The sequence below is a fragment of the Dermacentor andersoni genome, chromosome 4 (genome assembly GCF_023375885.2).
Source record: "Dermacentor andersoni chromosome 4, qqDerAnde1_hic_scaffold, whole genome shotgun sequence".
Taxonomy (NCBI): Eukaryota; Metazoa; Arthropoda; class Arachnida; order Ixodida; family Ixodidae; genus Dermacentor; species Dermacentor andersoni.
In genome coordinates this window covers 57007476-57020864 of record NC_092817.1, presented here as the reverse complement: position 1 = coordinate 57020864, position 13389 = coordinate 57007476, and the positions used below count along the sequence as shown (strand labels likewise).

The window sequence follows — 13389 nt, the reverse complement described above, 5'->3', positions numbered from 1 at the left end:
GGCTTCACTACTGGCCATTTCATTCCCTACAGTCCCATGACCATGAGACCATGAGTGAGCAAATTTGGCGTTATATTGGCCCAGAAGCTGTGAGAAGTACAACGCGCCATGGGCTGATTCTATTCTTATTCACATTACCCCACTCAACGCAACCACGAAATTAACACAGCGTCAAATAGACGGCCTTTATTGTTTCAATTATTCTTCTTTTCCCGAAATCACTCGCAACGCAACAAGAGTATTTACAGAAACAATGGCGCCGCTTCACTGAGGTCATCAGCGGAAGAACACCGCCATCCGCCTTCGTGTTTTATCGCACCCGCGGCTACCATGCAGGGCACGGCGGCTTGCAGGACTGGATGTACGCGTTGAGCTCGCCAGTGGATGGACGCATCAGCGCTGCGTAGACGGTCAGCTGAAATGAAATCGGAAGTTTCGCGTCAGCAATCAGAGCGTCATTCTGACGTTCGAAACAGGAGCACGAGAGATGCAAGGGCCGGAAAAATAAAACGGTTTCTTTCGTTATTGTTGCTGTTTTTCAGCATATAGAAAGTGGAAAAGAAAACAGTAAATTTTCTACATACAGTTGTATACTTAACATTCTCTGTTGTGGTGCATACGACTCTAAAGCGACTACGTCGACAAGAAAACAGCAGCACAGTTTTCAAGCGTCTTCGCTATATGTGTCCAGTTTCGTTTTGAGAACGTAGCGCAGCTAGCTTTCAAACGTAGCGTTATACAGGACGGCCCCTGGGTTTTGGTCCAGGACTGGCGTCTGGGACTCTGCGAATCACGTGGAACCTTCAAGCTGGTAGCAAGACCTTTGCGCTAAACAGCCGCCTACGCCTGTAGCTTCTAGGCTGCTGCAGGTACCTTCGCCACCTGTCCGTTCTGAATGAAACTGGTCTTCCTTTGGAAACGCTCAGACCAAGCTCCGAAACAGAGTCAAAAGCAAACGCGTTCTAGAACTCGTCTACGTGCAATCATGTTTGAATGCGGAAGCAGCCGCGATCGATTCTAATGCGAGTGTGTCCAGCGAGAGTGACTCGAGCACCGAATGACGTTTTTTTTTTTTTTTCCCTCCTATCATATTATCAATCGTTCGTAGAAGAGAACAAGGCGTTCGTTCCATTATATCTTCCCGTTCTCTGCGTAATAATGGCATGTACTTAAGGATCATTTTTATTCCTGGAATAATAAATGTAAGCTATTTTTACTGGAGTTTATATTTTTCTCTAATTTTCTAAAATTTCCTGAAAAAGGAAAGAGAAAGAAATAGCGGTTTCCTTTTTCTGCGACTCAAAAATTTCGGAAATTTTGCATTCCAACACAGGACGCGTGCAAAAGCGGCGTTCTTACCATGTTGATAACGGGCTTTGTACCCAAGACGTCGTACAGGCCACTGAAGCCAAGGCTCTGCGAAAAAGAACAGGAATTATTCGAAGCGCTATCATTAAGTGAGCGCTGCTGTGGATGGCCACTTAGCGACGCCCACGTTAGATGTCATGATCAACTCATGCCACACAAATACACCCAAGTCTCGTTTTACGAATGCATAGCTAGTCACGTGTAGCTACACCGAAGACGAAACCAGAGCGCACTTTCTAAAGCAACACGGCGGCCGCATGTCGATGGGGGCGAAATGCAGAAAACGCCCGTGTACCGTACATTGGACGCACGTTAATTAAAGAACCCCAGGTGGTCAAAATTAATCCAGTGTCCCCCACTATGGCGTGCCTCATAATCTTATCGCGTTTCAGACACTTAAAACCTCAGAATTTAATTTTTCTAAAGCAGTGCTTCCCAAAATGTGGGTCACGATTCGGCCGCGGTCCACGCCAGATTCAGTTTGGAGCCGGAGAACTGTTCCGAGAGGCTCTGCTCTGGTGAACATCTATCATTATGTATATACACGTGTGTGTGTAGCATCGGATATAACATACATGTGTAGACCCGCCGCGGTTGCTTAGTGGCTATGGTGTTGGGCTGCTAAGCACGAGGTCGCGGGACCGAATCCCGGCCCCGGCGGCCGCATTTCGATGGGGGCGAAATGCGAAAACACCCGTGTACTTAGATTTAGGTGCACGTTAAAGAACTCCAGGTAGTCGAAATTTCTGGAGTCCCCCACTACGGCGTGCCTCATAATCAGAAAGTAGTTCTGGCACGTAAAACCCCATAATTTTCAACATACATGTGTAGCATCGAGAAAAGCCAGGTGGCTCAGGTGGGCGGGCTTCCGACGTGGTATACGTTATATACTTTCTTGAGCGTCGCAGGGCAAGGAATTGGAGGACTACTACTATACAGAATAAATACAGTTGCCACAGAATGCCTCGATTATTTATTTTTATTTTTTACAGTACGCTTTGCTCACGGCCTGTCCGCCGGATGCCCCCCCCAGACACCGTGCGCGCGTCGTACGCATGCCTACCACATACCTGTTGCGTAAGGTTCCTCATGCAGTGCATTCCGGGGCCGCGACGGTCGTCGTACGACGGCGGTTGCTCCCAGTGGTCGTAGTTGGTCTGCAGGACGAACCACTTGTCCGCTGCGTCCGACAGCGTGTACACGTCCGCTTGGTCGCTGTTCCTGTCCCGCGTGATGATGGCGCCCTGTCCGGAATGTGCGCGCGCGCATGAGCACAGACACTTGCCGGAAAGGCGACCAGTCTTTTATTTTTGCTTTTTTTTTTCTTACGAAGGATGGCAACCGCTTGTGCGCTCTGGGATGTGACGACACGATCGATGGTATGTCGGCAACTTACACAATTCAAAGGGAGAAGGCAGGCGTTCGACGCAGCCAGGCAGCGCGATCACCCTTTTCGAAAGCTTTTTTTTTTTCTTTAATAGTAACGCCGGCCTCCTAGATGGCTTCACAGTCAGGGAATTCAAGTTTTGTGCTGTCTACGGAGTTCCATGGTCGGGTGGTATGGCGCGCGCCGCCGCACTGAAGGCCATGGACTGTCGCGAGCGCGTCTTGCAAGCCTTAAACCTCACACGTTCGTATAGAAGTTCAAAAAGTACGTGTGTTATGTTGCTCTTCGTTGTCTAAGGTAGTTTTTATTCTGTTATTAAGCGAGGAATGAAGCACGACAGGTCACGGCCTCAGCGGCTACGTTTAAGAAATGCGCGCAGTTTTAAATCCATTGCGTTTATTCAGCAAGTTGGTGAGCCACAAGAAAAGCTAGGCGATTTGCGCAATGGGCCCCGGAACAAATCAGCAGACGCGCAATATTCCTGGAGCTCAGGCCTCTCCTGATTAGGCTTTCTCGGTGTCTGCAACGTCCCAAAGCGACGGATAGCTGCAGCACGTATAGTGGTGCCGAAGCTTCATTGTCACTGGGGAAGCCATATGCACTTCAGTTGTAATCATAACTACGAAGATCACTCTTGCCAAAGCAATGAGACAGATGGAACAGATACTTTTACCCAATGCAGCGTTGCGTGCAATGTGCACATTACGGTGGGCTAGCTTGTCAATGGCACCTGACATTCGTTAATGCGGGGCAAAATCTGAAAAATGAATTAAAAGACAATAGGACTGACCTATGGGCGTCTGACAGTAGGAACTCACTTTTTTTTTTCAGATCTCTACGCTTCAGTGGTCAGCTATAAAGAAGCGGAACAGCGCTGCCGCGCACTCCACTTGAAGCCTGTCAACGGGCACATTCGAAACGCACCAGGGCGTTCGACCACGGTCCACTTACCTCGCCTGGTCTGGTGCCTCCTAGAATGAAGTAGACGGGGGCAATCAGCTTGGAAGTGGAAAGCATCGTCTTGGCCGTGTCGTAGCTGGTCTCGTTCTCCATCAGCTGTCTGGTGAGGAAGCCTACCCAATGCTGACTGTGGTCACCGAGGATCCATTCCAGCAGTCCTGCAAACCACGCCCTCACGCGCTTTCGTATACGCTATATGTATGCGCCATGGTTGTCAGCTGCACGTCACCTACGTAATCCGCCTACACCCGCTATGGTAGGTATACGTTGGGGATAAACAGTCGTCCAACTGTGCATCTAGACTAGCGCGGCTAGAGTGGCAAGCCGGGGGTCACTGATTCAGTCAGTTTGAGAAAATGATGTTTCGCGATCCATGTATACATAAAACGTCACTTCGTAAAAGCCGCGTTCGTGGTAGCAGAGCTCGAGCTCTTTGAATGTACGCATGCTGCTTAATGGTGGACCAGCAAGCTCTTTAGAACTCTCACAATTTCTTACACGTTCTTAGGACCAGACTTTTGCACAGATTATTTTGGCGCAAGAAGTATCCTCACGTAACCGCATAAACAAATCACTGAGCGACAATGTTCACGGCAGCATTACCATTCACGTCAGGCTCAAAACGAAGCAACAGCTTTCAGAGTACAGGAAGCTAGCTCTGACATATATTGCGACAGTAAGCGAAACTCACCAATAAATCCCCCATTCAGCTGGAACCGTTCGTTGACTGTCATCGAAAACGCCCCCTGCAAAGGTGCAATAAGAGCACATGTAGGCTATAGTATTTAACTCGTGGACGCCGTAAGCGTCAGCACAAGTCGGATAAGTTACACTTAGAGCAATGTTTGTTGCAATAAATAAAACGTAAAACTAACGGTGAATCATGGCAAGCGAAAAAAAAGTAACATTTAAGTTATTCGGCTTGTAAATTGCAGTGGAAAGGCAGCTGCAAGCTGTGTACCTGCTTCACGCCGGTCAAGATACCCAAGTATCCCGCGAAGCTGACGGCTTTGAACACCGTCTTTTGCGACCTCTGGAAATCTAGCTTAATGACCGTCGGCCTCAACACTTCCGTCATGGCCCACGTGTGGTTTTGCGAGTCCCATCTGCAAAAGCAAGGGCAAGAACATTTACTTCTCTTGAGAGTAACTGACGTGAAGAGCTTAAGAGCATCCCACGCGAACATTTTTCTGTCCAAAAATAAGGTACTTGCCCAAGAAATAGTCCGAAATCCATATTTCGTGCATGGTATATCTCACCTAGCAGAGAGGAACAAACGTCTCAGAAAATTGCTTACAGGCGTCCTTTTTTGAAATAAAAACATACGCAACAAAAAAATGTTCCTTCATCGCTTATTCAACATCGACGTTCGGTTGGTCACAACACAGAGGCACACGTTACCATTTAAGTCAACAGGGTTACGCTCATTGGTTAGAAGGACACCCGCACTAAATCATATCGATGTGAATTTTTTTTTTTTTTTCATGACTTCACTTCTGCGTCGGAAAAATATGGAGCACTAGGAACAAATGAAGTGAAAATAAATGAAGGAGAAACTTCTGCTTTTGTGTCTCCATCGCGTCCAAACCGCAGCAAAGCTGACGTCGTTGCGACGTCTCGAATTTTTACAGCGAAGCTGTTTACCTCTAGCCCCTGTATGCAACCTCCGCATGCGTTCCCATAGGGGGCACCATGGCCGGCTTATGTCCGTATAGGCGACAGGAATGTGTGCGCCGATCCCGGAGATAGTGTAATACCGGGCCGTTCATGGGAGAGGGGGGAGTACCCTGACCGGCTTACCACGTGGACGGGCATGCGTGGGCCGATCCCGGAACTAGTGAAATACTGGGCCGACCCGCGGCGGAAGTGAAGCTGACTTCCACAAATATATATATATATATATATATATATATATATATATATATATATATATATATATAGCAGCAGTTGCGGCAGATGCATGGGAGGTGCGGTGACCGCGGCGGCGCCTGTATCGACGTAGTGTGATGCCGTTTTTTTTTTTTTTTTTTTTTAAGGTATGATTTCATAATGTATGCAGCCCATGTATGCAGTATAAGAAGCTTCGCTGGTAATCCGTTGCCCAGTAGGTCATCTTTTGTTATTTTTAGTGCTCTAATTTTTTTTTCATAAGCTACTCCAGCCAAGCGCTTGATGACAGAGAACAATGAGGTCGTGAAGTGCGAAAATTTAAAAGCTGCGATGCGGAAACATTTCAGTGGCTTTTCTGCGTCCTTTTAGCACACATCCTTTCTGGTCGACCTTCCGTCTACAGTGAGCATAACCCATTTGTAATATGTGCAATCCATCACTCATGTTCAACTCGTTAGTGATACCTATAAGGTCCCTTTGGATATCAAACCAACTTATTATGGTGCGCCAACGACAAAAAAGCAAAAAAGAAAGAAAAACGCTGTTGGCGTTTACTGTCAGTGTAGAAGTCTAGAACGGCAGATTTCAGGGATATATTTAGCAAAGTCGAACTCACCGTTCGCATCTTGAGCAACAATGGAAGTACATACAGTGAAGAATTCGTAGAACACGTTGTACAGAACAACTTCGCCTTTAAAAAGATGAGTAAAGCAGTCGTTAGTGGATTTCTCAAGTTAAGAACATCGTGGTGCTACAAAAGATGGTATCACGAACATCAACACCATGCTTACCTAAGGGCAAACCTGTTATTTCTGAAAGTGACTTCATCTCTTCGGTGAATTGCCAGGGCAAAGTGCTGAGAAGCCTTGGCTGAGCAGAAAAAAAAAGGAACGAGTTGAACGCGTACTTTAAACGTGGCCTTTGTTCTGAGTCCTCTAATCGCCCAGTTTGTGGTTCTTTTAGCCGTATTCGCAGAAAAAGGTTTTACGATACCATAACTGAGTCAATCAGCTTCAGAACTCTTTCGCCCAGGATGTCCACAGTCAAATTCTTCAGAGCTTCGTGCATTTTGTACACCTGAAATCGCATCACATGTAATTAAAGATTAAGTTACAGGGTTAAACGTTTCAAACCATGCAACTCACTAATAGAATTGCCATAGTTGGGTGCTCTGAAATAATAAGTTACGCTATTCCATACGCACTACTCCACGCGACGGAGTTCAAGAAAATCAACGCAATATCATCAGAAAGGCACATAAGCAGGCGATGTGCCTGCCGACGAGTACGTCCGCTGAAGGCCTGCTACAACTAGGAGTGCATGATACGGCCGAGGAGCTGATCGAGGCACATTTATCCAGCCAGCGAAAAAGGTTGGCGGTTACGGAAGCGGGGAGGTCCATCCTCTCTCTGCCCCGCTAAGCCACCCGCCGACTCGGTCTGTAAACTTACCTTTTGCCATCCGGAGCAACATAACCGTACTTGCCCTTCTTCGCAACATGCACCCAGTGCACCACGCATAGCGAAGGGAGGCCCTGGCCCGGGCCATACACAAGCAATACGGCAGTCAACCCTCTACAACTTATACCGCATGCGGGCCTTACCCCAGACCATGCAGCCACAACAGCCACACAACAGCCACGATGTTCCAACAAGGAACATCGAAGCATCATTTCACTCCTCCGAAACAATCCCCTCCAAGCTGAGGAGGCAGCCATATGTCCTCGCGATGTCTCAAACAGAGGTTGAAGTCAGTGACCGACTCTCAAAAGGCGCGTCGCAACTTTGCTAGCGGCATAATTCATGCCAGTAGGCTCAAAATCATCAGTCAAAAGCCGCTAACGAGTTCAACCATGATCATCTGGGCGCCAGCTCATCAGTGCATTCCTGGCAACGAGGTTGCCAACCTCGTGGCTCGTGATTTGATCCACCGAGCCAACGCCGAGGGATCCGAACCCGAGCGCATGCACCCTTGTAATCTCGTACCAGGACATCGCACAACGTTACAAGCTAACTCGCAGAACATACGCACCCCCAGCATAAGTCACTACCAAAACTTGTGCAATTACTAGCCCAAATAGCTTTACCGTGACATTGACGGCCGCTTTCGAATTCACGACACCGTAACCAGACTTTTGTTGTTGTTGTTGTTGTTGTTGTTGTTGTTGAATAAAAGCAGATCACAGTACAACTTTAACGATCACCGAGCGCACGAAAAAGGAGAGGGAATTCCCATATCAAGCTGTCGCGTTGCTTATTCAGTGAATCCTTCAGAAGATGGTTTACGCACAACTGAACACCTGCAGGCACAACCACAGAGGATAACACAGTCACCAATTACCGAGGAAGCGTGGAAATCTGAGTTCCGCACTGCACAGTTCTTGCACACGTAATTATTCTTACCTTCAAGACTAAAAAAAGGGTATTGTTATGTTACAATTATTATGAGGGAAGCCGTAGTTGAAAGTATGCGTGTATTAGTTCTAGCCATCTGATGTGAATCGAAGTACCTGACAAGATAATTTGATAGCAATGGCCATTAAACATTATTTCATGCAGTCTTCGTGTTTTCATGTTTTACTGGCCACAGGGAGTCGACCTAAAACTTCATTTGTCGGTATCAACGATTTTCTACGGAACCAACCAGCACCAAGGATACAAAAAATGATTACGTTGCAGAATCAGACTCTTACACAGCAGAGCTACGAGAAATTACACAGCAGAGCTACGAGAAATTAAAAATATGTATTCAACTGGTCTTTTCAGAGAGCTTCGACACACAGCGCTGTCAAGGTTGTGCAATTCATATTTAAAGCTGTATTACGAATAGGCGGGTCGAAAAGCAGCAGTCGCGCTTCGTTATCACAAATGGAGTCCCTGTACGCTCGCAGTGAAACTCCATGACCTTCGAAGCGCCACTGAAGCACTCTGAAACGTCCGCACTCGAATATCACACAAGTGAACGGTTTCTGACAGTTACCTCTGCTTCTTTGGCTCTGGCGACTTCGACCCATCGTTCGCGCGGTGGCAAGTCCAGGTTTATGACGAAGGACGGCACGACAGAGCTGCAATGGACAGATAATGTATAGCTTAACGTGCCGGTGCACGGACTCGAGCGCAGTATGCTTGCACGTTAGCTGACACATCGCTTATTAATGAAGAGAGAGACCGAAAAAAAAAATAATCCTAAGCCGACTTAAGGCCGACCAGCAATATGGCGTGAGCATGCCAAAGTTTCCTGAAAAACGCTTCAATGTGGTCAGCTTTGATACGCGCCCAGAAATTTATATTCTTCCAATCATCCCTACTTTTTCAGCGGATGGTTCGGTCCCTCACAATGCCGTTCAGCATGCACTCTTAAGCAAAATTAGGCCCTTTGGGGCGTATATTTGCCGTACAACAATAATCGTCATCTGTCTTGTCCGCATTTTCTTTCTTTAACGCCGCGATCCCGCTGCTTGTAAGTCATGAACGGGAAGCGCGTTATGAGCATGGCGGAGCATTCTCGACAGGAAAGTAGCGATGGCAGCGTTTTCAAGAAAGGAAACGCAAGCAAGACATATGACGATTATTGTTGTGTGGCAAATATACACCCCAAAGGGTGTACATCTGTTTAAGAGTGTACATTTGTTTAAGAGTGTACAGTGTTCTTTTTCTTTTACTTTAGATGCGTACAAAAGTTGCTCTAATTACGTCGCTACAGGCGGACATAATTTGCAAGAAAAGCCCAAAGCAACCCATTCACTAAATAAACAAATTGCGACTTCCTATTTACCCGTTTTACGGCCTGTTTACGTGTAGGACAGTTGAAGGGAATAAAACCACGTGAGTGCGCTCATGCACTGTAGTATTGCAGCGCTCTCTCAACCGCGCGTCTTGCCTATCGCTTATCAGAGACGATGGCGCTTCCTTTCAGTGTGCCACCGTCGAAGATGCCGAAAACGGTGATGCTGGCGCACTGTGAAACCGGTGCCTAGAGCCGCGGCCACTCATTTCGCCACGGTCCGCGCGCGCGGTTCTTTCGCTCGAAGCACGGTTGAGAGCTCTACATGCAATAGCTAGGATAGCGCACGAACGCAGTCACGTGACTTTATTTCATATTTCGCGGGATTTCTTTAAACGCCGAAAAAAAAAAAATCACCACGCAGCATGCACGTTGCGACAACAAATTGGATCAGTTGCTTCTATATCCCCTCTACAACGTAACGTAACGCACTTGGCCATAGGTGAATATTAAAATTTTTGCATAATTTATCTTAAGTAACTAATATAGCGGAATATAAAAATACTCTAAGGAGCACCACATGACGGGAAAATATATGTCGTTGGTTTCATTCAGCTGCGGTTAACCACTTTTCCTAAATACTTGGCTCAAGTTACGTGAAACTGCTTTTCCATACGACAATACAGCATGGATAAAACTTACGAGTGCTATCGATGACTTAATTGCGGCATCCTACCCAAGTGCACTTGCCGCAGACTTCCCGATAGGATGCCACAAGACGTCAGACCATTTATTTACGGGTTAAAATGTCATGCGTGCAATTTTTTGTTTGTTTAATATATGAACGTAGTCGCATATGCAAATAAATGTAAGAGTCTTCGTGTCACTCCATGCTGCACCTCACGCTAACAACACATCATTCGAGAAAGCGTTACAGATTTTTCTTCCTTTTATTGCAATAGGGGCCGAACTGCTGCTTTGAAACGCTCTTGACGCATATATCTTCGCCATTTGTTTCAAAGATGGCTAACATTTATCACCTACCTATTTAGGGGTTCCAAACCATGTTCACACTTGATGTTGCGCTGTGACAAACAAAACAAAACAAAAAAGTCAGAGGCAGCAGTTAAGTGTACACGAGCTGTGGACATAGTGATAGATTTCTGATATATATCAATTTTAATAAGCACACAAGTATATTGAGAAGCAAATGATTCTGATATATAGCAATCACATGTTGGCAGCGGCGACGGTGAAAAGGAGCTGCTTATTGTACACAGGACGAGAAAAAAAAAAGAACAAGTATTTTTTGCACCAGTAAAAGTTGATGTACCGGTACTACTTTCCTGCGTAGAGGCCGATTCGAAAATGTAATGTCCGAGCTTTCTACCAACACACATTTCTCGCGAAATAAATCACTTTGGTAGAGTTATTTTCTTTCTTTCTTTTTTTTTGCGTGTGCGAATATATGCATGAATACGCGTTCATTGTGCTTTGAAAAAGGTTACTCATAATGCTTCTGGTATACTTCTACCTGGCTGACTGGCAAGACGGATAAGCAATCGCAGCATTTATGCTGCCCATCGAGTTACGCTGGCGCACTGCGGTGAAGTTCACCAGATCGCCGAAGAGGCAATGTGCAAAATTCATGGACATATGCTGCCTAGCGGCTATGCAGATTTACTTTAGCTGTTCATGATTTGGGGCCCCTTAATTTGAGCTCAGCTGATGACTTCTGAATGCCTGACAAATGAACTGCAATCATTATAATATTATTCGCACGGGCCATGCATGTATGTGAGCGCGCATGCGCAGAAATTGCCGTAGTGATATGAAGTGACGACTTAGCCCGGATAAATGTGTTCGTTCACTGTAACAAAAAGCCTGACAGCCAAAAAAAAAGAAGAAAAAGACAAAATATTGAATCGACAGGCTACTGAACATACAACCGTATTAGTAATCTGCATATTAATTTTAAAGCGCGCGCGTTAAACTGCTACAGTTCAGGTTTACTAAATACAGGAGACGTGAGAGATACAAGAGTTCAATGCAACATAAAACTACAACAACACACCCATGCACAAGAAAAAAAAGAACGAAAAAAAGGAAAACGCGCGCTTTGCAGGAATTCAGTAGAGGCAATGATGGAGACGTTATCGCGCCGTATAATCTTTGAACAATAGTCAATGGAATCTGCAGTTTTTTTTTCTTTCCTCTTCTTTAAGAATCGAGTTCTTATCTATCCTGGCAGGACTCAGTAGAGAAAGCAATGCCGATACTCCCCCTAGTTTTCCTAGCACCAAATCAAGTACACAGCGAGGGCAGGCGCCATCCTGTCCTTCTTGTCCATGTCTTATTTTGCACATGAACGAGAGCCCAGCAGCACCACCATATTCGGCTCTTCAAATTTTCTGCATGTGCTTATTGTTATACGATAAAGACGGAATTTGTAGCACTGGCCCTTCCGGCTGGTTTCAACACTCGCTTAGGGACAGTGTGCAGGGAGGCTCATTTGACGACGTTCCTCGCGCGAAACGGTGCTTTCACTTCACACTTGACTCAATATAAAACACTTAAGTGAGCCCTGTGTTCTCGTCTGGCTTATATGCTAACGATGTAGCATGCTTTATCACAGCTGTGCAGCAGAACGTGTGATCGCCAGAGAGACGAAATAAAAGGCTCCGTCAAGCTCACGGTGTAGACTTACACAATTGATGTTCGTTAGGCCTAAGGCGAGCAAAGGATCGCAAGACTACGCGCGAAGAATACTGGCATAATGCTACACTGTAAATCATTGCATCACTGTAAATCACGTGTGGCTATCATTTGCGGTGCAGGATCATGCAGTGCATCGGTCTCGGTTCCCTGAACACATTTCACGCCTCCATTAAAACGAGATGATCCATAGATGAACCAAAGCGACGCCTTGCCCTTGGGCAGCGGCGTCGCTCCGCATGCGCTTCTCGTTCGTCACAGAACGCGCGAAACCACGGAGCGAGCCAGCGCGGCTTGGCGCATGCGCAGTAGTCGTCGAAGCCTTACTGGCCTTACCTTGCCGGCATCGTTGGCGCTGGCCAGGACGAGGACCGCAAGAAAGACCAGACGGAGGGGCGCCATATCGCGGTGGACACTGAACGGCTGAGCGAGCGGGACCGCAACTTGTTCCAGGCCAAGGCTCGCTGTTAATCAGTGCAACCGTTTTGATAAGGTGCGCCCGCGGCGTCTCTCGTCTCGATACCGGCTATCACGCCTGCCGCTGAAACCGCGTCTGTTTTCACTTGTGCTCGACTGTCAGCGAAACAAAAGCTGGCGCGCGTGTCGTGTTGCTAGCACGCACGAGCGACGGACGGACGCCTTGATTGGTCGCTTAATTCAAACCCGCACAGCTTCGAAAAACTGCAGAACCGTGCGGCGACGGCCGAGCCTTGCCACGATTTTTAACGCGTTGTCTCATCCAGCGAGCGGTCATCACGTGCGTGTCAAGTATCACGTGCATGCCGAGTGACCTATGCGTCCTTTCTAAGCTGCAGCATGAAACGCTTCCTTATGCTATAGGGTGACCTATGCATTGCTCGGGCTGCATCGCCCGGCGTCAGTACTCCATTTTAAGATGCCCAATGACCGTGTTGCAGAGAGATTTTATACTAAATTCTATGCCGCGATATGCAGCCGTGGGAATTGTACGTAGCCAGGGCTGGGCAAAGATACTTTTGAATTATATCATGATACAATACAAGATACTCGGGCAACAAGTATTTGAGATACAGATAAAAGATACTACCGTAATTATATATTGTATCCCATACAATACTTTCCATTTGTACCTTAAGATACTTCGATACATCGACAAATCCCTATAATGTAGCAGCAAACGCGTATGCATAGAAATGCTTGCTTGGAAATTTCTTAACTCTGACCAACCTTGTTTCATTTGAATGAAATGTATGTTAGTAACTCAAAATATTTGTCTTGCTCAAAGTATAATATTTTTATTCCGAATAAGTTTACTGGGGTTGCTTTAGCTGCTTAACATGAAAGCTCTTTATACGCTGCGCCGTCAG

At 46.5% G+C, this 13389-nt stretch overlaps 1 protein-coding gene across 1 annotated transcript; it reads right to left on the bottom strand.

Moving 5' to 3' along the window:
• Positions 1-171: 171 nt before the first annotated feature.
• On the bottom strand, positions 172-12555 carry LOC126536115 (acid ceramidase-like). The gene is made up of 13 exons (XM_050182977.3): positions 12380-12555; positions 10373-10413; positions 8585-8669; positions 6599-6682; positions 6397-6475; positions 6222-6296; positions 4929-4974; positions 4677-4821; positions 4407-4461; positions 3707-3873; positions 2439-2612; positions 1360-1416; positions 172-415 (listed from the first exon to the last, which is right to left on the bottom strand). Exons 1-13 carry the CDS (start codon positions 12443-12445, stop codon positions 326-328), a joined length of 1164 nt encoding a protein of 387 aa, XP_050038934.1. The 5' UTR covers positions 12446-12555; the 3' UTR covers positions 172-325.
• Between the last annotated feature and the right edge of the window lie 834 nt (positions 12556-13389).